At 41.9% G+C, this 23,176-nt stretch overlaps 1 protein-coding gene across 2 annotated transcripts; it reads right to left on the bottom strand.

Annotated features, from left to right (window-relative positions):
- Window positions 1-3,798: 3,798 nt before the first annotated feature.
- PABPC1 (poly(A) binding protein cytoplasmic 1) lies at window positions 3,799-20,386 on the bottom strand. 2 transcript variants are annotated; one of them, XM_064442303.1, is made up of 15 exons: window positions 19,670-20,386; window positions 14,623-14,816; window positions 14,404-14,519; window positions 12,411-12,550; window positions 10,898-10,992; window positions 9,200-9,337; window positions 9,009-9,104; window positions 8,302-8,574; window positions 8,023-8,116; window positions 7,706-7,816; window positions 6,725-6,879; window positions 6,200-6,284; window positions 5,886-6,016; window positions 5,548-5,643; window positions 3,799-4,238 (listed from the first exon to the last, which is right to left on the bottom strand). In XM_064442303.1, exons 1-14 carry the CDS (start codon window positions 19,860-19,862, stop codon window positions 5,551-5,553), a joined length of 1,914 nt encoding a protein of 637 aa, XP_064298373.1. In that variant the 5' UTR covers window positions 19,863-20,386; the 3' UTR covers window positions 3,799-4,238; window positions 5,548-5,550. The 2 variants fall into 2 exon arrangements, with proteins under 2 accessions (XP_064298373.1, XP_064298374.1); XM_064442304.1 differs by having other exon boundaries at window positions 12,420-12,550.
- Window positions 20,387-23,176: the final 2,790 nt, after the last annotated feature.

The following is a 23,176-nucleotide window of genomic DNA, read 5'->3' as shown; positions in this document are numbered from 1 at the left end:
TTCCTCCTGGCTTGTCAATTGAGGAAAAACCTGTGAAGATGGGAGCCACAGTGACTTGTGGCTCAGAAGAGACAGGATCCCAAATGCAAATTGTCACCCAGTGGGAGTACAAGTTTTTCCCCAGGTTTCAAGTCTTCACATGAGAATAGGGAGGTCCTAGACTCTCCCCTTTTCTATCAGTTGAGCTGCCGATCCTCTTTAAGTCAGCATGCTGCCTTTGAAACTCCATCAGAGAAGACCTGCAGCATTTCCCAGCCAAACCTTGTAGTCTTCCTATGGCGTTTCATTGCAAAGGTGGTGTGGGGCTCTAAATATCACTTGCTATGATGTTGATGAGGCAGCTAATTGATGCAATGGGACGTAGGATGTGGTATTGCCCTTTGTAAGGAAAGGACTAGTTGAAGGGAAAATGGGAAGAAGGAAAGGGAAATAGCAGTTTAATTCAAAATGCCTGCTTACATCATAAAAAGTAATCTGAGATACGAACTGAGACTTTTTTGAGAGTAGCCTCTAATTCCAGTAAATCCAAACCTATGCTGGATCTATTCAGCAGGCATTTCTAACCTTGAGTTGTCTCCCAGGGACAACTCATGTACATGGGAAGCTATGAAGAGTTCACTAGTAGTTTAAACTACTCCAGCAGGGAGTGAAAATGTTGCTTGTGTTCAGGGAGCAACTCCAATGGAAGGATCAGTCACAGAAATAGAGCTTCCTACTTAATCCCAAGTAGGATGGCCAGAAACATGCAACTACAAAAGCCTAGTGAATTGTGGTCCCAACCATGGTGCTCTCCAGCATGTCAGTTTTGACCACAACTCCTGGACCTATTGAGAATAGATACAAATACTGGTGGCTTTTCAGGAGGGACTTCTGCAGAGCAATGAAGAGAATGCATGCAATCCAGATTACCCAGTACCAAACCTTTGATTTAGTTGCCCATAAAGCCACAGTCTGCTTGTGGAAGTGGATGGTGAATATAGCGTCATTCATTCATTCAAATCGCCATTTATTTTGGGAACAGGCTTTTGGCTGCTGCTAAACTCTGAAGCGTTTGCTCTGGTTAGAAGGGGAGACAGGGAAGGACTGAAGGAATGAAATACCAGAGGATCCAGCAAAATCAGCTTAGCACTGGGTGGCTGCAGGTCCGTAGAGAGGATCAGCGTAAGCCTCTGACACATGCTAGAGGGAATGTATGGCAGAAGGAAGTGACTGCCACTTAGGCTGGCTATTAACTCATGGAACAATGGCCTACCTCTTTGGAATAAACTGATTTTTATGTGTAGTGCATTGTTTTATGGTAGTACTCTAAAAATACATTGATAGAGGCACCAACAAATGTGTTGTTCACTATATCTAAGATTAGAGAAAAAAAAACCAAAACAAACCCCAACCAAACAAAAAAACCTGATGACATTAACTAAATAGGCATCTGTGGTATACAGTGGGGAATTACCACATAATCAAGAGTGGGAAGAAATAAATCCAACCAACCCAGGGTTTTTTAAGCCATCATGATCACCTCAGCAGAATTGCCTCACCGTTTCCTTCCATCACGGAATTTACCTAGTCTTTCAGGCTGGGACACATCCTAGTGCCTGACGCACCCACAATCATCTTGTACAAAGCTGGAAGAACGAATTTTCCTCGGTTTTCAGTTTCCCTATATGCAAGAGGTTAAAGAACTTGCACGGGCTTACAAAACATAAATATCAGTTTGGTTTAACTCTAGCAGATTCACTGAAGACATATCACCTCTTATCTGAGGGAACAAGCAGAAGTCAGATGGGCTCTTACTCTCCTGCTAGGGCCCTGAAACCCCTGCAAATGGCTAGGCCTTTATATAATCCTTTAGACTTTCCATGAAACCTTTAATATCATCAATTTCTTCAACATTTTTGTTATGGTGCTAAATATTTTTAGGTCTTTAGAACTGCCTCTAAAGCTTTAATGTTTTCATAGTTGACATTACATGAAATTAAGGTTGTACATTCAATCTCTTATGTACGTATCTTGTTTGAACCACCTCCTTTGTAGGATTTACCATCCAATTTTAAAAATTCTTAGTTGTACACTTCAGTCTACCTCCATCACGACAGAACATAAGAATTGTACAAGCTTAACCAAATGCTTTTATAGTGAAGTGAGGTATTTTAAATAGGATTCATATATGCCAGACCAACTTCACCTCTCCATGTTAGGCTTATTTCTCAAATTTGCTTAACAGGAAAAATCTGGTCCAAAGATCTTGGCAGAAAGGGGAAAAGTAAGGCTGCTCTTGAATTGCCTTCTGGGGGACAGCAGAAAGCATACTGAAGGGTTTTAAGACTGCAGTAGGTCTACAGAACACTGGCATTCCCCCCGTACAACAGGGATTCAGAGCACCTGCAGGAAAGAACTCAACAACCCCTTCCTGTGATTCCATTGAAACTGTATCCTTCAAACACCGCAACTGGAACCCAATAGATTGCAGTAGCTAGGGGTCATGCCTTCCCCTATGACTAATAGATCTTCCTTCCTTTCCCCCAGCCCAGCCAGCCAGGCTCTTCTCCTTTCTCTGTAAATGGAGGACATGCCATCTCCACTGCTTCCTTTCTCCCCCTGCATTATCAGTTTTGATTTAGCAGCTTACAGAGCCAATTACAGGCTAAACTCAGTAGAAAATGCCTCTCATTCTGCAAGTCTGCAGACAGCACTCCCTTAAAGGAAGGGGGAAAAAGCAAGGCAGCAACTGTAGGCTAATCCATCTGTAGATGGACAACTTCAACGTATCTAACTTACACAGTGAAAGTTTTACAAGAAAAGCTCAATGCTCTGAGTTATGCATTTGAGAGTTTTAATCCTGCAAAACTCTCAACCTCAGTAAGGTCCTGTAGCAAACTGAACAGCTCATGTGCTAGTGTTGGCTCTTCTCACTTCTGCTGCCGTAGGTCATTTGCTTGGATGCTCCTTTTAGTGACTGACAGAAAAGCTGACCTGAAGGTCCCATCAGCCCCAAGTGAAGACAGGATTATTTCCATGGTATTGCACACTTGATGAGGATTTGTTCAGCACATTAAAAAACCCAAACTGTAGCAAAGATAAAATTAAACTAATTGGTTCTTACTAACAGAGGAAACCAAAAAACTAACGTGGGCATTCACTTGTTAGGGAACTCAGCATTAGAAATATCTGACTCGGGAGGATCAAGTGGTCCTGTCCACAGAGGATTTTTACTATGTAAAAAGTGTGATCTTTTGGTTACTATGCATTCAACCTTTAATACATTACCACCTGAAGCCTTGCCCGTTTTGTTCTAGGAATACCTAGTGTTCATACGCTCACAGTACCAGAATTTTGCAACACTGCCTATTGCAGACAACACTTGCTCATTCACCTATATCCATACGACTCTGCCTCCATCTCAGGGATCATTAGCCATCTAAAGACACAGCCAGAGGCCTACGCAGAGACTGGTCTTTCCACCAGAACCTGTGAGAACAAACACCACGTGCAGGTGGTCAGATGGGATGACATTTCTTACTGCTCATCTCAAGGTTGGGTATTTAAAGGTCTCCTCCTAACTAGACAATGACAAGAGCCCAGACATCATGCTATTAAGGACTTAAAATCCAGATATGGATCTAGCTGCTTTTTAAATTTGTTTTAATGCCTATGTTTATATTATCAGTAACAGGTGGCTAAATGCAGGCTAATCTCTAGAAACTGCTAAAACATACTACAGAATGGGATTCTAACTTGGTATTCTGAATGACAACCTTACCAGAAGTACACTGTAGAGAAGAAGCCATCACAAGTCAGTCAATGTTTAAGGAATTTTTATTAAACCAAGAACTTTATAATCCAAATTACGTTTCTTTGCTCAGCTATCAATTCTCACTGTCAACTAAAACAGCAGTGATATTCTGAGCTTTTCCACAGTAAAGAATTACAAAATTAAAGAAAGGAATGCTTTAAATTTTTGTACTGTGCTGAAAATTCTTTTCCCCCGGGTTTATAAAACATTAATTTGTATTTTTTATTTTACTATTTTTTTTAAATTTTAAATCAATAAGTAATCTAGGACTAGCATTTGTTTTGCTAGCCCCGGCGTTGCTCTGTACATAAGCTTCAAAGTTTCCTTTCCTTTTTTTATTTATTTTATATTTTGCAATGTTTTTCTCAATATTTAATAGTTTTTCCATGTTTAGATTTTTTTTTCTTCGGTGAAGCGAAGTTCTAGATTGTAGTCCCGGATCTTCCTGCAAACAAAAACAGTGATGTTAGCACCTTGTTTTCTGACACGCTTTCTGCAACTGAAAGCCCAATAGCACTTCGGGCTTTTGCAGTATCAACTATATCAAAGTTCTTCACAAACAGTGGATCAGAGTTACCCCCCACTTTTTAGAGTCATGAAAGTGAAGTATCCCAAGTCTGTGATACTTAGTAAGACAAAACCGACTCTAGAACTAAACAGTACTCTGGCACAGCATGGCCTTAGACAGCGGCCATGCGCAGTAGTTTGTTACTGTAACTAACTTGACTGCAGGTCTCCTCTACTCTTAGGGCCAGCATACCAGGGCTAATCGAATAACTACACTAGTAGCATTTTCAATTTCCAATTACTAAAACATCATGGAGCACATGGAGTAATGGTCTCAAAGTTTGGGCATCTTAGTTTAGGACAAAGAACTTATTCAGCACTTGCTTAGCTCCAGTATGAAAGCATCACTAGCAAAAAAAAAAATGTAGTAGTGTGGAAAAAATATGACTCAAATTCTGCCTTCAAAAGGGAGGTTGCAGAAATGAAAAGGCCAAGAAAAAAGAAAATTTTAAGTGATCAAATGTTAAAGCAGGCATCTTCAACTGATAGCTATAAATGTGGAAAGTTCATATACAGGCGAAACCTAACTGGACTGAACAGAGAGCAGACTCCTGTATTATCCTCAACTCCATCACATTTTCCCCTTTCAAAATTGTAAAGCTACCACCTTCTGCCTCTGCCTGTCATGCACGATTAAGATACTGAACCCAGAGAAGGCAATAAAGAAAATCAGTATTTTAATTAACATAAAAGATAAAATTACACAACTAGAAACGAAACTACATATTGTCTTGACTTCACATTTTGGTGAATTTAGATTTTGGCAAGTATAGACAAGTTATAGTGCAAATAAGCTATTTAATTTCTAAGGAAAAATGGTTGGAGTATTGTTTCAAGCTTATTTCAATTCCACAAGTTCCTCTTGAACAACAGTATGAATAGTAGCATTTGACAGAACTGCCAATTTCTGCACACATGCCTAGAACTAATTCCAGCTAACTATGCTGTTAAAAACCATGCTTTAACTCCAGCTAAATATGCCAGACACGCCATTAGCATTTGCTAACCAAGAGTGACAGAACTGGACAACAGGACTGAGGACAAAATTCGTTTACAACTGTGACCACAGCTGCTATTTTCTGTGGCTGCAAATGATACAGAGCCTGGAAGCATACTGCTTATAAGGCTACAGACTAAGGACAATCGTCCCAGTCAACCTGTAAAACTACAATGCTCGGAAAACTTACTTATTAAACACTTGGAACCCCAGTGGGATTATTAACTGCCTTTTGAGCAGCCTCTTTAGCTTGGTGGGCTTGTAGTACGGCTACAGCTTCATCAACCTGTTAAGTAAAGAAGAAAAATTAATAAAGGAAGCGTAGCAATTTCTGTATATTTAGGTTTGCATGTATAATTGAAACATGTTTCATGTAAGCTGCTGCCACCCTTTGAAAGGGGGTATTCTGACTTCTCACCCTCGGCCACTGCTGCCTTGCTGCTGCTCCACTGTGCCAGCATAAACACCTGTTAAATCAGTGTAGACTTAACTACTGATAAAACTTGTGTAAGGCAGAAGTCCACCTACCTTCGAACGAAGAGACTCAGGAGACTCGAGCATGTGGAGGAGTTCAGAGTTGTCAATCTCCAACAACATACCAGTGATCTTACCCGCCAGAGTAGGGTGCATGCTTTGAATGAGAGGAAATAGACGTTCACCTAGAGAGAAAAATGGTACTCAGTGACAAATCTCATCTGACAAACAGCCTAGATTCAAGGGAAAAGGGGAACAAACACCTTGTTCTACAGCTAAACCTATTTATTCTGCATTTTAAGTTTGATAAAAGAGTGCTTTGACTGTCCTTCTGCTACAAGGCATAGAGAGAGGTATCATGTACATACCTAACATCTGCTTTTGTTCTTGTGGAGGAGCAGAAGCCAACATGGAAGCAGTCAAGGGTTCCTGACCTTGCACATGGACAGCAGGCTGCAAATTGATTTAACACCATTTCAAAATTAAATTCTAGTTCATAATTAGGCTTCAAATACCCAACGTTCCACAACTCATCATAAACAATGCCTACACTGTCAGAAACATGGAAGAAATTACAACCAAGTCAATTTAATCAAATAGTGCTGGTTAAAGCTGAGTGATGCTGGAAACTGGTATCAACTGCACCATTGTGGAGCAAACACCTGGAGAATTCAGTCTAAGATATCAAGGAACTGGAAAACATGAAGTAACACAGGATCACACCCTGTTCTGGGTGAACTTGAAATAGACTTAAAACCCCAAGGCTGCAACACTGCTGCCACAGTGCAGAGCCTGAATTCTAGAATAACAAAGACAACTCTTAATCATAAGCACCCTCCTCCTTCCTCTATAAAAAACACCAGAAGCATGGACCAGTTCCTAAAATTACATACCTGCTGCATAGCAACCTGCGGCTGTGTATTAAGATGCTGCTGAGGATTACGAACACCTGCAGCGTATTTGTATTGTGGTACTGTGCGTACAGCAGGAGTAGCTGCAGTAGCAGCTGCTGCAGGACGTGGACCCATTGTTTGTGTTGATGTATTAGCTGAAAAAAAATAACAGAATTGAGTATGTGAATAATTCATTTTTTTATTTAGCCTACACTGTACAAGTTACAAAAAGAGAACCAAACCAGCCCAAACAGAATAACTAATTTAGGTATTTTATTATAGAGTCATCTCAGTAGTACTGTCAACTGTCACATCACTAGTTGTATCTGAAGGTTCAAAGCTCAAAATTTACTGGATGTTACTTTGAGTCACTTCACTAATGCACTGCTTTTCTTAGACGCTATTGGAAAAAAGACCTGTGAGAAAACATTCACTTTGGTGGAGTATTAATTTAACTTCATTTTAACCTCAAAGGACACTTGATTTCCTGAGCACACTATGTCAATAGTCATCCTAAAAAAGATACTTTCACAAAGCAGATAGCTAGAACATACTACTGCCTAATACATTCAGTGAGAATTAAGACTCCGTTACAATTAGTTCTGGTTCACTCAGTGATTTGCAGATTCTGCATACATGACACTGGCTCACAGAATTCTATGACAAATAGTAAGAACTAAAATTCTATCATCTCAATATTTCTACATACAACCTATCATTACAATTGCCATGATGATGCTTAGAAATGGCAGAAGCTGACATGTAGTATTATTAAAATGCACACCAGAAGAAGTAGTGCTCCATCCTGAAGAAATGGGACCACAGCAGGTGTCTCTGCTGGGACAATATTTGAAGCAAGAGCCAGAAAAGGAGGGAAGTGTTACCACACAATACTGAACTTAGAAATGCATTTGAGCGATTATTCTGAATCGGCAAAATTAAAGAAGTCTAATACTTAAAGTTTGCATAAACAAAACTCACCAACACGTTGTGTTGACATGACTCGTGGAACTTGTGAGGAAGCTGGTCTCATGGTGCTAAATGGTGGTCTGGGTGCTGCTGGGCGGATAGCACCAGGCATGTTTTGGAATGCTATGTTTTAGAGAAAATAAATTAAGTTACACGCTGAAACACCGAATGGTGAAAAGAGTTCAGAAGTAACACCACTAATACGACAAAGAGAAGACTGATACTGTAATGCCATGAAATTTGAATATATTTTCATTACATACAAGGTGCAAAGGTAAATGCTATGGAGTTTACTGCAATCACTAGAAAGAGGTAAAGAAGTGACTTACGATGAGGTCTGGCACCCTGAGCAGTCCAGCGAGGACTAGGTCTAGCAAGTTGAGCGAGCTGATTAGTAGGATAGTATGCAGCACGGTTCTGAGTCTGTCAAATATAAAAACATTGCGTGACTTTGTTATCTTTGAAGAGCACACTGAACAGTCCCTCACCTTTCTGCTATGACATTAGAGTGCTGAAATTACAGACGTGCTAATAGTTACATTTACTGTTAAATCTGAACAGATTTTATATACAGTACAAACCATTCAGTTGCTCATCTCTACACGTACCTGTGGGATAGCTGCCATGAAGTAACCTGAAGGAGGTGCTGGTTGGTAAGGGTTGATTACAGGATTAGGTACAGCTCTTACACTTGCCATTCTCTGCATATACTGGTTGGTGAGATGAGCTTGGCGCTCTTCTTTACGCTGGGCTAGAGCTACATATAATGGTTTAGTAGCCACAATTCTACCATTCATTTCTGTGACAGCTTTGGTGGCTTCTTCTGGTGATGAAAAGCATACAAATCCAAATCCTTTGCTGCGGCCACCTTCCATCATGACCTGTCAGCACAAAATTTAGTTTTAAAACAAAAGAATGTCATATCCACTCAACTTGCAAGAGTGTTTTTCAGCTTAATAGAAGTGAGACCACAGGTTTTACTAAAATGATTTATAAGAAGGAATATAATGCTTAATTAATAACTTGCTATTTACTGAATACTGATAAAAATCTCAGTGAGGTAATAACGAGCACATTATTGCACCAAAAATATTTTTTTCTCACATTAATATCAGCACTCAGTTTATTTCAAGAAAGGATGATCATATGCATTTAACCTGAGATGTACAATAATCAAGAAAGCAGATACCCACGTATATAGTGGCAGTAGTAAGTGACTGGATCACATCTGTTAGTCAATGAAATAAATTACTCTTCCTTGGTGAAGAATCACTGTTCGTTTTCAGAGAAAGGATGAGCACAATCTTTACTTTACCTTTGCACTAGTGATTGTACCAAATGGGGAGAATTCTTTTCGAAGACGCTCATCATCAATCCCATCATCAAGATTTTTCACGTAAAGGTTTACACCCTAAAGAAAAGGCAAGTTATTTCTGAAAGCAAGTGACCTGGGTAAATCTAAAAATATCATAGAATAAAGTTGTTATTCTTGCATTAAAACTGAACCTGGTATCTGGTGATCCTGTCCTGCTTCATTTGTTCAAACTTGCGCTTCAGCTCCGTCTGTCTTTCCACCTTTTTCTGAGCCCGGCCAACATAGATTTGTTTCCCATTGAGCTCTTTCCCATTCATCTCATCTACAGCCTTCATTAACAAACAAGAAGTTAGAAGTGCTTCGTATTCTAATGTTTTTTCAGTCATCCAAAAAAATGTAATTCAAATACGAAAAGTTACATAAGGATTCCAGAAAAAGAGGCGATCCATCTCAAATATCACTAGTGGAAACAAATACCCCAATACTTCCCCCTGCTTAAGTGAAATGGAAATTGCTTTCCGAGTGTTTCTGTCCAGTTAAGAAAAGTCACAAAGGATGCAAAGAACTTTTCTTATATCAAGTTGGCAAAAAATAAATCAAGTCACATAATGAAGAACTATTTCTCCAGCCTCATCTTGCTAAAGGCAGAAAAAAGAAAGCAAATTAAGTTGAAAAGCTCTAATTCACACATTTGACTTGTTTTTAAAAGCAACATCTGAAACTGTAGCATCTAGCAGATTTTCTTATACTATATGTTAAGCTACAGTTGGAATATATGGCTTTTAAAAAGAATTTTAATATTTTCTTAAGAAAATACTTAAAGAGTACGAAAATATTAAATTTTTTTCCTTTATGCTGTTTCAAGTTACAACTATTAAGATATTAAAACTCTGGCACAGATTTAGTCAATTAATTTAAAACTATAAGTCACCAGCTTACTGTATACCTTCAGAATCAAAGCCATTAAACACAGATTTACTGAGATATTAAAATTTTGTTATTTAAAACACCCAACATGTGATTCTGATTACTGTAAAAGAAACAATTCATCTATGAATGTATGCAAGACTGAACAATGTAGATGTTAAGACAGACAGGATTTGTTCTAATCTCGTTTGTACACTTGCAGTACTGACAAATCACCGAAATGCCTTTTGAAAAGCAAACTTCGTTTGCTGCCCTGGTTTGTTCTGTGCTGAGTTTTTCTCCTGATGCTATGTCCCTACTGCCACAGTCAACTGACACATCAAAGCAACCAACTGACAAAGAATTAAGTTATACAGCACACTGGCATGTTAGAGACACAAACAAATTAAAATGACCCTTCTTCCAAAGGTACCCTTCAGAGTAAAAGCAACATCACAGGGCTCTACGACTGTTTTCTTATAGCTGTGCCAAACATGCTCCATAAAACTTCCCTGCTGACTTTGCACTGCTGAAGTTTGAAAACACAATCCTTTCTGCCTTGCACAAATGTTTTGTGCAACCAAATTGGATCCAATGATTCATCTGGGTTTTGCAGAGATGTAATTATTTGCTACGCTTGCATGCTGCCTAGCATGAGGGAGTCCAAATCTCGTTGGGACCTTTAAAAGCCCAACTCCAGCAGGTTATTAAATTATTCAAGATTACCCATTTCTGCACTAGTCCCAGCTGTCTCGGAGTATCTTGACTTAATAGGCTCCTCAGATCAACTGACATTTGCTTGTTAGAAAGCATTCTAAATGACAGAAACTATGCTAAGTCATTTAGGAAGCAGACACCTGTTTTTGCAGTGTTCTTGACCAATTAAAAACCCTTAATGAATTCACAAGATTTCAAATCACTCAATGAAACATATTATTCAGGTCTCAGTTACAGAATTCCTAAAGTGAAGTCCAAAAGCTTACTTTCTGGGCATCTTCATGTCTTTCAAAACTAACGAAGCCAAAGCCTTTGGATTTTCCACTCTCATCAGTCATAACTTTCACACTTAGGGCAGGACCTAAAAAGAGAATGAAATACTTACGCTTCGTACATAGAACGTCTTCTCTTCACATTTTGAACATCCTGTTTGCAAGTCTTAATATTTAGTTTGTTTCACTTGTATTACAAAGGACTCCTGCACCAACCATAGTATCTAGTAAACATCACCCATTAATATAAAACTGCTGATGTGCCCTGATGCTGAAATTCAGCCATTACGGCTGAAGCCTGCCATGCTGAATTTAGAATCATAGAATTGTTAAGGTTGGAAAAGACCCTTAAGATCGAGTCCAGCTGCTAACCTATTACTGCCATGTCCACCACTAAACCATACCCTCAAGCATTTATTTCTCTCCTACTGTACTTTCAACCAAAATGGGGTAGTGAATGAAACTGTTTTTCTCATTAAAAATTACAACATTTAAAAAGCATTAGTGCTTCCATCCTTTGAAATAGGTACTGAAAGTTGGAGGAGGCCTTTCTGTTAGGCATGTGCTTCACCATTTATCCTGGTGAAAGGTCATCCCAGTTCATTAGTTCCAAACCTTTGAAAAATTGCAGTTCACAGACTCAATTGAGACAGATATTAGCAGCTAAATTTGCCACTGTTTTGACCATAGATGCTTCCAATAGTGAAAAGGAATTTCCTGTAAATGCTGCTTAGGGCTGTTATAGAGTATACAAGAGTATACAAGGCTTTGTCCTGCTTTACATGATATCCACTGGAGAACAGCAAAAGCACGGAGGCAAGAAAATACAAAAGCTGAGGCTGAAAATAGATGTGCCCTATAAACCAGTGTAACAATCTGTAACTGAATTAATCAGTTTGCCACTTCCTATTTCAATGGTGACACATCATATATATTGCTAGATCATGATCATATGCCTGCCATAATTTTGCCCCATGCATAACTGAGGTTCAAGACAGAACCAAATAGCTTGCCAATGGAAAAGTTCTCTATAATTTCATATTAGGACGACCACCACAATGCAACCAAATAATGAAAGCAGAGATACTCTGAATAAAGAAAAGTCCGCAGGTCAATGAAAGCAATAGCAAACTCATTTGTCATGTATCCTGTAGAGAATTCATAACATCAATCTGTACTGAAAGAGAAAAACACTTCTATTTGCAACTTAAAAGAATTTGCAAAACCCATTCAAAAGATTATTTGGACACATTATTTTCAGATTATTGGAAACAATTCTGATGGCAGGATTACGTATGCTATTCTGCTTATTTAGAATTCTGAGTGGTATTACTGCACTTTGAATCTGAAATTGGAATTAAGTATCAACTTTTCAGTACCGTTAATTTTTATTTTCTTAAATCAACATCAGACAGCCAGCTGATTCCTTGTACTATAAGGTACTGTACAGATAACATATAAGTAGTAAACTGAAGTTCACTCATTTATATAAAGTTTAAGACATTACCAAACTTGCCAAAGAGTTCCTTAAGTCTCTCATCATCCATGTCTTCTCCGAAATTCTTGATGTAAACATTGGTGAATTCCTTTGCTCTGGCTCCAAGCTCTGCCTCACGTTCCTTGCGAGATTTAAACCTTCCAACAAATCTAGTTGCAGAACAGAATAGTGTAGATTAAAGGAGTCTGTCAAGGTTTGAAAATTTACTTTTATCCTCTGGCATCAAATTTTATTCTTAATCATTGTTCATTATAGGCATGAAATTCTTTAGATAAAATATTTACAACAGAACTCCATCAGAAAAACAATTTCACTGTCCTTGCTACATCAGTGTGCTTATCACCATTACTGGCATAAATATGCTTTCAAGCCATTGGCGACATTGTTCACTCTTATAAAACAGCCTTTGACAACAGGAGCTGGACAATGGGAAAGAGTAATAAGTACAGTGGCTAAACAGAAATTCTAGATATCAGCATAATCCCTCTGCCATACTAAAAACTTGGCAGCCTTAAAGCAGTTACTGTTCTCTGATCCAATTTTTAAGCAAGGAGTATTTAACTAACCTCCCCCCACTCCCTTACACACCTCTCCAGCCTATACCACAGCAAGACTTTTGTTTGATTTGTGGTTTTGTTGTTTTTTTTTTTTTTAATAGGCATAGAAGAATGAAGAGTTCAACCTGCTCTTCAGTCAAATGCCATTGCAAATTGGCTGGGAACACCAAAGGTCAGTTCATACCATCAGAGAAAGAACAGAAGCTGAACAAAACACCACAACCCAAGGAAGTGCAGGCGTCACATGGCTAACACTGATTTCTGACCATTTTGCTCTTGAATCATATTGTCCAACTTTGTAGCTCCAAATCTGACAAATCCAATTATGTAGCATACAGTAACTCAGCGTTTTCTTAAACTTTGACTTCACCCAATTTATAGCAACAAGGATGTAAAAATGATAGTGCAATTTATCCTTTAGATTTTGATAGTGAGTGAAGTACTTGAATTCACTTTTAAAAACCTTGCTTGAATGGAAATTCAAAGCAAAATTAACTAACATGATGTATTTTACCGAAGTTTATATAAATCACGTGCTTTTATGACTACATGCTGACCTTTTTTACTAATTTTAAAAAGTTGCATAAAGATGGAAGCTGAGTAAAAACATCCACAGTACCCCAGTCAAGCGCAGAAAAAGCAGGAAAACTAAAGTTTTGAAATATAAGTTCTCCCTGTATGTGGCTTGATCCATCCATCTCTGCATGCAAAAATAATGCATGACTGTAAGCTGATGCTGATTTCTGTTTTCTTTTTCCAAAACCTCTCAAGGATTTACAGAGCTATTCTTTTACAACTATACCAAATACCATAATGGTCCCTTAGGCATAGCTGTGAGGCACTCGGCCCTGCCCCAAGCCTAGATATCACTAACCAACTAGACAAGTAACTTTTCTCCCTACCGGATAGAACAGCAAAAATGTTTAGAACATTATGTCTCTCAGTTTTATTCTCTACTCCTATTTCCTAGATATACCTATTAAAAGACATTCATATAAAGACATTAGTGTAATCTGACCCCTATTCAGGACTGCGTAACTCTAGCACTTTAAGTTTCATCCAAAAAATGGGTAACATACCTATCCCACAACTCTTATAAATGAAGTATTATTCAGAATACCCAATGGATTGTATTTTATCTCAGACTAGTAAGATCAGAAAACCACAGAAGTTCCCAAATCCTCATTACAGCATTAGCTTGTAAGACAACTAATAGAACAAATTTTTTTTCCCTAGACTCCATTATTAGCATTTTCTGAACTTATTCTGCCTTTAGAATAGGCAGGTGACACAATGCATCGTATTCCTAGCACTAAAATTCTAAATCCTCTTTAAAATTAGAAATTTTTAGAACCACCTGTCTTTTCTAGGTAAGCCTTAAACATTTGTCCGCTGCAAAATGAACTTCAGTCTGTTGATCCCCAGCTACGTATTTATGTACTTACACTTTGCGGTCATTAAGCAGCATACCATTCATTTTTTCAATAGCTCTTTCTGCAGCTTCTTGTGTCTCAAAATGTACAAATCCATAACCCTTGGATCCATTTTCATCACATACCACCTATTAAAGAAAAAACCCTGTTGTAATACCCATGGAGTGTTTCCAGCGTAAATTGAGTTTTTTTGTGTCAAACCATTAAACGCAGAAATAATTTTCCACTAACCTTACAAGATAGGATGTTTCCAAAAGCAGAAAATGTGTCATACAAAGCTTTGTTATCAATTGATTTGTCCAAGTTTTTGATGAAGATATTTCCTACACCACTTTTGCGTAGAGATGGATCGCGCTGAGACCACATGATGCGCACTGGTTTGCCTTTAATGACATCAAAGTTCATGGTATCCAAAGCTCTTTCAGCTGGAAAAACATCATGGAGTTAGTAAGAAATGCTAAAGTTATCTTAATAAGGACACAAATAGCATTTGAAGTGCAACGCTCCATAAAATTTTCACTATTTTAAGTCCAGTAGCACCAAGATGCCAACCCAAGCCTCCAATGTAAATAACCCTCACTCCGTTTTATGCAAATAAAAACTAGCAAAAACTCCTCAGCAAAAGCTGTGCTCAGGAGACAGGAAGGAGCACAAGTCAGCTAAACAAGCTGTAGAAAACCCAATAGCCTAAAGGATTGGACCCCATCATGAAAATATGGTACAGTGACAGGAGAAAACATATTGAGGGATGACAGTTACTACCTATTCCACAGGAGGAAGAGTTTTAGCATTTGTGACAATCAGCTGACCACTCCCACATCACATAGATATATACTGTACCAATAAGAATATTTTTAGGGGCACAGCGTGTGCCTATATGAGGCCTTTTATAAACATTAACAATAGAAGTCCTAAATCACCAATACCCCTAAACTGACAAAATTTCTTTGCTAGGTGGAGTTCAAGCCTGGTTCAGGCAGCTGTTCCATACAACTCCTTCCTTAGTGACAAAAAAGATCTGTGATGCACTTCAGGGCAAGGAACAGCTCAAAGATATTTAAAACTAGCACTTACTTAATTTTGAAAATCTGAAATTATATGTATATATTAAAAGCTTATGACAAAATACATACAAGCTCAATGAAGGAGCAAACATTAAGACAGCAAAACAAAGTAGTGTAACCCAGGTTTTGTTACTCCAGTGAAGCAGTTTTTCCAGTAGAACTCCACAACTAACTTTTTAAAGCCTGAATGTAAGTTCTCAGTGTATTTAGATAGGGAATTATCACGACTTCTTCAGTTTTCATACGTCCCATCAAAGCAACATGACATGTCTGTGATGTTTTAATTCATAAAGGTATTTAAGGAAGAAAGAGCAACAGTTCTCAAGTATGGCAGACACATTTTATGATCTCCCACATCAGCTCCTTTTCATCGTTCCTGCACATCTGGAAGAACACTGAAGAAAGTCCCAATAAATACCTGAAGCCACACTCATTGGTATGAACTCGCTTTGCATAGAGCAGAGCAATGTGATGTTAACAAGGCTTAAATGGATTTGGTATTAGTTTGAAAACAGTAACTACATCAGTTAATTGCTTTTCTTAGGAGAAGGACCAAGGGCCAATCCCATTGTGAAAACCCTTATGTTTTTCTTCTTTAAGTGCTGCTTTTATCTTTAGCTATGTTGCTGGATATCACGGCCAAAGAAAATTTGCAATCAGCCTCTGGTTCAGCTGGTACACAATGTTTTACGTCCTTTTTTGCCATGTTTTCAGATTACAAGTGAATTTTAATATAATAGTTTCTGAAAGACATCTGTAGAAGTTAACAAGACAGGCTTCTAACATTTTCTCGTAAAAAAACCCTCATGTATTGATACTATTACTGTATTCACATGACAGTAGCAAGTCAACAACAGATTTAAGCTGAAGCCGCAAGAAATATAAGCATTGCCAGTCTTTTAAATACGTTAACAAGGCTTTCACAAGCTTTAATTTAAATTAAGCAAGGGAGAAAATACAACCTAGATACTGATAATGAGAAACAAAAAGCACTGGAAGGCTCTACATTACAACAGAAAAAAAAAAAAAGATGGCCGAAAAATAAGAACCATGGACATCAGACTGGCCACAGTAGAAACATCTAACACTTTGGTATTGCCCTGGAAGTCATTAGAACTATTACTGCCAGCACCAGCAAAAGTGCCAGCAACAAACAGTTCATTAGTTCCAGAAGTAGTAACAGGGCTTCCTTTACTAGAAAAGAGGCTTTTCTAATACATGCTAATTGCTTCTAGAATAATCCTGATGCTCCTGTGTGTTCCTGGACACAGTTCCCAAATATCTGACTCAAAGTGGGTCCTAGCCTTCGGAAACATTACCTCTCTCCACTAATACTGAGCACGTATCTTAGACGAATGCAATTTCTCCAGAAAGACAAGGACAGCATGGAAACTCTCAACAGCTCTCCTCTTCTATGGAGCAGAAGTACCAGAAATTTAAAGATTTCTGCTTAATCAACACTACATTGTCATTCCACAACAGATTTTAAGACGTTACTAGAATACATCTCCAACCAGGTACAAGCTACTGTCATTAAAATTCACAACCAGTAAAATTGGCTTACTTTCATTACACTTCAGCTATAAAAGGCTGCGTGCTGTTTGCAGAATGCAATTCCATTCAGCAGTTAACTTGCTACCAAGTGGACACACCTACCCATGCTGTAACTTTTGCTGATTCTGCTGGAGCTTTTATTGAATGAGTCACCAGCTCCCATTTTAGTTGCGAGCAACTGGACAGCCCTCTTCAGTAACAATTTCAAAATCACATGGAATATACGCTTAATGCTAAACTGTGCTAAACATACATAGCAATAGCTATAAAATAAACACCTGGAAACATAATCATTCAAAAAAATCTGAAGGGAGAAGTGCAGTTTCAGATTGCTCAAGAATATTTCCAGTTTAGTGACTAAACAAGGTCTGGGTTTTACTCCAGACTATGACTCAAATTCAGAAAAGGCACAACTATGAAATGTGCACATACCTCACAAATGTGTCATCAGGCCTAATTAGTTCTTGGAAGAGCTTTGAGATCCCTAGTTTACAGCCAGCTGGTGATGTCAAACACACCTTCAAAGACATTTTTCAAAACCCCAGCTAGTTGTTACTAGCTGTTTAATAAGCATAGCCTGAGACATAGCTAAGAATTAGGCTAACACTAGCTGCCAAGAAAAGGTAGCTAGTTTGGAATCAAAATAAACCAGTACTACTGTAAGAATAACCATTCATCCTCAGAGCTCCTATTTAAAGGTTTCAGTAAATGGATAGACAGATCCATTAATGAAAAAGATCAGCAAATGCTTTCTAGGTATTTGCCAAGAACATAGAATTCTAAAAAGCTGCAAAAGTCTAATCATACAAACTCATTTAAGTATATTTTAAACAAGTGCTTCCAGCTACGTGCCAGATGCAACTTTGATACAGATGAGAACTACTTTTAGCTGAACAGGACTAGGTGTAGAACAAAACATGCGTGCTTCCCAAAGACCAAAAAAACCCCCTTGTAACATTTGCAGTAACAGCATTTTGGCAAGAGGCACATTCTCAAACTCTGAATGCAACGCACTGCTCAGGTGAAAAAGCTGTCTTTGTTCCCACATCTGACAAATTACAAACTAAGTCACAAAGCCCAGGGTTGAACAGGTTGCTCAACTAATGACAATGATGAAGTCGGCCCTTACAGAATTCTATCATTACTAAGGAGAAGCATTTGAATCACCTTCAACTTCTGCCTTCACATTATCATATCGCAGTGCTGAACTGTGATAACCACTTATTTTTCTCTTTGAGAGTAAACTGTGCCGTAAGCTTTTATCAAATGAAAGCAAAGTATGTTAAAACAAGCATTCAAACCATCTCATCCTAAACAACAGCTGAATAAATTAAAAGCTATCTGAAGTGAGAGCTGATAACAGGTGAAATATCTGCCTATTAAAAAGATGAGACAGTAACTTTTACTACCTACATACGGATATCATCGGTACACCAAAGTCTGATCTGATAATGGCTACACGCTAAAGCCAATCTTGAAAGCCAGTTAATCTAATTGCTTGAGAAGTTTGTAATTCCAATGTCTCACGTTCATATGCTTGAAAATAAAACCATTATAACAGAAAGCTGTTTACTTAACTGTACTTGAAATCAAGCATGTTCTAGCTGGCCAAATTTATTCTTTTAATTGGACTCCACAAAACTTAGAGCTGGTCACATTCAGATCTTTCACCCAAACACCCTCCAAAAGAACAAGCCAGTTTGCCAAACTTGGCACAAACGTGACCAGAACTACATGGAAAGTTTCTTTACAGACATAACTTTAGAGAACCAGCAACACGTCGTATAAAGCAAGTTTGATAAAAAAAGACAGCTTGGGAAACAGAATGCCGTAGAGTTTACTACTAGGAGAAAGGGATGAGAATACAGCTTCCTACATGAAAAGCAAGCATAGGAGGCCCAAGTAATTTCATCCCGTCCCTACACGTGACAGACCTGACATGGTGTTTTAGCTTATTTTGCTTTCGCCTGTGGTTTGACTGGACGTCTATGAAACTACCAGGCGATCCGGTACGTCCTACTTCCTTCTTTTTGGCCTCTTAATCACCCAATACACACCCAGCTCCTGCGTAGTTACTAAAAGATGCTAATGACTAGGATGTTTTATTCAAGCCAGCCTTCATCTCGGATTCTCGATGCAGCCGCGCACGGAGGTGCCAGCCTGTGGAGAAGCCGCCTGCACACACAGATAGACACACAGACACCCACCCTCCCCCCACGGCCGCCGGGAGCCGTACCGGCCCGGGTCAGCTCCCCCAGGCTTCCGGCGGGGGCCCCCGGGTCCTTCCCGCCCATCACCGGGGCCTCGCGGCTGCTCTCGGTTGCCGGCGGCGGGACGCGGAAGCGCCTCCCCCCACCCCCGCCCCCCTCCCCGCCACGAGGCGCGGGCGGCCCCGGGCCGCGTGTCAGCTAGACGTGGCCCCCCCACGCGAGCCTCCCCCCACGCGGGGCGCCAAATTCGCCCGCGTCCCGGCAAGGGGAAGCGGAGGCAGCGGAGGGAAATGGATGTGGGGCGGCGGCGGCGGCGCCGCCAAGCCCTGGTGGGGGCGGGGGAGAAACATGGCTCCTCTGCCGGCGGCCGCCCCGGCGCTCCCCTCACGCCGCCGCCTCGCCCGCCGGCTCCCTCCCGCCCCATCCCATGCCCTTCCCGCGGCCCCTCACCGTCAGCAGGCTGCTGGAAGTTGACATAGGCATAACCGAGCGACCGGCGGGTGATCATATCCCTGCAGACGCGGATGGAGAGGATGGGCCCGGCGGGGCTGAACTTCTCGTAGAGCATGGCCTCCGTCACGTCGGGGTGCAGATCCCCCACGTAGAGGGAGGCCATGGGGTAGCTGGGGGCGCTGGGGTTCATCCTGCCGCCGTCTCCCGGAGCGGGGGCGGGCGCTGACGAGGCGAGGAGGCCGCGGCGGCCCGGCGGTCCGTGAGGGCAACGGCCGGCGGCGGGGGGGCTCACGCTCCGGAGGCGGATTCGAAACTTAACGGCTGCAGGAGGCTGTTGAGTGGCGGCGGGCGGGTCCTGGCTCGCTCGGTGCCGGGCCTGGCGGGGTGACGGCGGCGGCGGCTGGCGCTGGCCTCGGCGGGGGTCGGGATCGCTCTGTCTCCTCTCGGCTGCGCCGGGTCCGGGGGGGGCTTCGCTTCACCGGGTTATTTTATATCAAACCGGCCGGTTGCAGAAGGTTGACGGGAGGTGAAAGAGGGAAGGATTATTATTTTTTTTAAGGTTTTTTTTTTTTTGATTTTTTTTTGATTTTTTTTTTTTTATATTTTTAGTAATAAATGGTGCGGCGGGGCCGGGCCGGCGTGTCCGGGTGTCCGGAGCACACGCACTGCGCACACAGCTCCGACGGCGGCCGGGGGACAAGGGGGAGGCCGCCGCCCCGGCCGCGCGCTATATATACCCGCCCCGCCCCCACCCGCCCCCACCGCGCCGCACGCCACGCACCGACCGCGCGCACCGCGCAGGCGCCACCGCGGGAAGGGGGCGGAGAGACGCGGGGCGACGGCGCCCGGACGGGGAGGGGAGGGGCGGCTGCGCCGACCACGCATGCGCGGCGGGAGGGGCGGGGGTGGCGGGGAGGGAGCGCGCCTGCGCCTCCCGACGTCACCGGGGGTGGTGGGGGCTCGGCGCCAGGGCGCATGCGCATGCGTCAGGGCACATGTGCGCGCCGGGTGGGGGGGGCAGGCGGGCGGGTCAAAGGGCGCGTGCGCACCGAGCGGACCAACGGCATAGCGGCGTAGGGCGGGAGGGGGTGGGGTTAGCGGCTGCGCGCATGCGCCCCGCCCCGCGCGCGTCTCAGGCCGCCCGTGTGGGGAGCGGCTGCTGCCAGTGGCGCGCGCGCGCGCGGGCGGGCGAGGAAGGTCGCGTGCCAGCCGGAAAGGGATGGGCGCCTTCCCGCCCTTCCCTCCCGGGGCGCATGCGCGGGAGGGCAGCTTCCGGCGTGAGCGTCGTGAGTGGGCGAAGCTCCCGCCGCTGTAACGGCCGCCGGTTGGTGGCGCCTCAGCTCCCCCTCCACCCCATGCTCCCCGTTCCTCGTGAGGGTTTGAGGCTGCCGTACGGGAAACGGGCGCTCTCCCTCCCCTTCCTGTGGCGGCTCGCCGGTGACTCTCGGCGCCCCGCTGCCCCCCTGCTAGGGGCGCTCGCTCCCCGTGCCCAGCCGTGGGGCCGCTCAAGGGTGAGCGCGAGCCTCCTCCTTCTGGTGCCCGGGCTTGGAAGTGTGTTTGTTTGTTAATTTTTTTCACCGCTGGCTTGAGCGTTGGGTGCCGTGACCTCACGGGCTTGGCGCGCTCGCACCTGTAGGCAAACGTGCGGCTGGCTCACCGGGCGCCCAGCGGTGCCCTTAATTAACCCCCCCGCCCACCAACCCCGAGCCTTGCAAAGCAGAGGCACGCCTTTTCCGGGCTGTAGATTTTGCTCAAGAAGCGGTGACGGGCTGGAGCAAAATGTGAAGCTGCACTCCGGGAGGAGGATTGTCAATAGGCTGGGAAAGCCTATTTTAGCGGAGACGGAGCGTTTAGGATCTGCCCTGCTTGTTCCTGAAGTTTAATGTATTTGGTCGCTGTATTCTCTGTCAAAACATTGAAGTTTTGGTTGTAGATTGGATAGTATCGGGAATTAGCTGACCGTCTTTCTGTAGCTCTAAAGCGTGTGTAAGGCACCTGCCGTTATCCTAGGCAGTTTGGGGGCGGGAATGATGAACGGCAAAAATGTCCTGTTAGAAGCCTGTCAAATCACTGTCGTGACTTGTGCCATATAATTTTTCGGGGAGAAGAAGCAGTCCTGGGGATTTTAAAAAACATGTGGCAAGTGTACTGCTGATTTACTTTTAGCCAGCTTCTCCAGTCCTAAAAAATGAGGCCTTTCACAAAAAAAGGGAAAGTATTTTCTTATCTTTTAGAATTCTATGTTTTTTCATTATCAACCAATTAAACGTTTCCAATTTTTAGAAAAGATAAGAATCAAATCAAATGTGCTGCATTCCTGCGAAACAAATTAGTATAGATGAAAGGCAAGAAGCCAGATCTTAGTTTTGGAGAAGTCTTGGAGATAAGCTCTTTTATGTTTAATGTTGTTTTTCTTCTCTTGGGGGGTTTGTTTTTTCTTTTTCCCCATGTAGTTTCAACAGAAAGAGGAAGAAATGCCAGCATTTTCATATCTTGTTTTATTTTTTTGTTTTATATTTCATATCTTGTTTTATTTTTCTTTCACCAGCATTTACCGTCTCAGGTTTAAGTAGAGCCATAGGAGGGAGTACTTGTGGAATTCTGCTGTCACGTGTGAAGAGTTCCACTTGTGCTCAGCAGCTGCTGCAGTTTTACTGCCTCTTGTTGGAGGTCACCAAACCCATGGCAGCGCTGGCATCTCCCCATCTGCTTCGTGGCAAAGTATGGCATCTGTGTTCAACCCCACCCCACCCTGTGCTGCTGCTTTAAACTGAGATGATGGTGACTTTGTGTTTGAAGCAGCTGACAAATGAACATGCACTCCGCTGCTGGCCCTGCTATAGCAATGGTTACTTCTGTCAGATGAGTGAAGTAAAATGCCAGAGCCAACAGTATCTTACAGTGAGATTTGATGTGTTTTTATAGGAAAAATAAAAATCTCTAGTTTAAACACTGGTTTATAATGCCCTCCCTAGGATGTAATGTGTACTGTTCCTGTTTCTGCTCTCTCCCTTCCTTGCCTGGTGCTGTTCTTTAACATATCTCCTTTCCTCAGACTGTCGTTTTTCAGACTGCTGCTTTTTTTGTGCTTAGCTCTGTCATTAGCACCTGGTGTATTCTTACATGTTTGTTCTTGCCTAGGCATGTTTTGCTCTTTCGTGTGAGTTAGGTCACTCCATTTCTGCCCTCAGCACTCCTGGATGATGGCAAGAAAGAGCCAAGAGCATGGCGGGGCATTTCTTTTCTCTTGACAAATTAAAAAAAAAAACAACCCAGCATTTGTAAGTTTTGTTCAGCAGAAGGGGACTTTATGGTGATCTTGCAACAACATGTGACATACTGCCTCTTAACATATGACCTCAGAGTTTTCTGACATTGAATGCTGTTGGGGCAGTAAAAATGCACTCTTAACCTTAAGACAGATATCCATACATTTTGAACAATAAATTATTGTTCAAAAGCACTGGAACTTTATAGTTAAATATTTCTAGTATTTCTTCTTTC

Source organism: Phalacrocorax carbo, chromosome 2, assembly GCF_963921805.1.
Source record: "Phalacrocorax carbo chromosome 2, bPhaCar2.1, whole genome shotgun sequence".
Lineage (NCBI taxonomy): Eukaryota > Metazoa > Chordata > Aves > Suliformes > Phalacrocoracidae > Phalacrocorax > Phalacrocorax carbo.
This window is presented reverse-complemented; position numbering and strand designations above follow the sequence as displayed.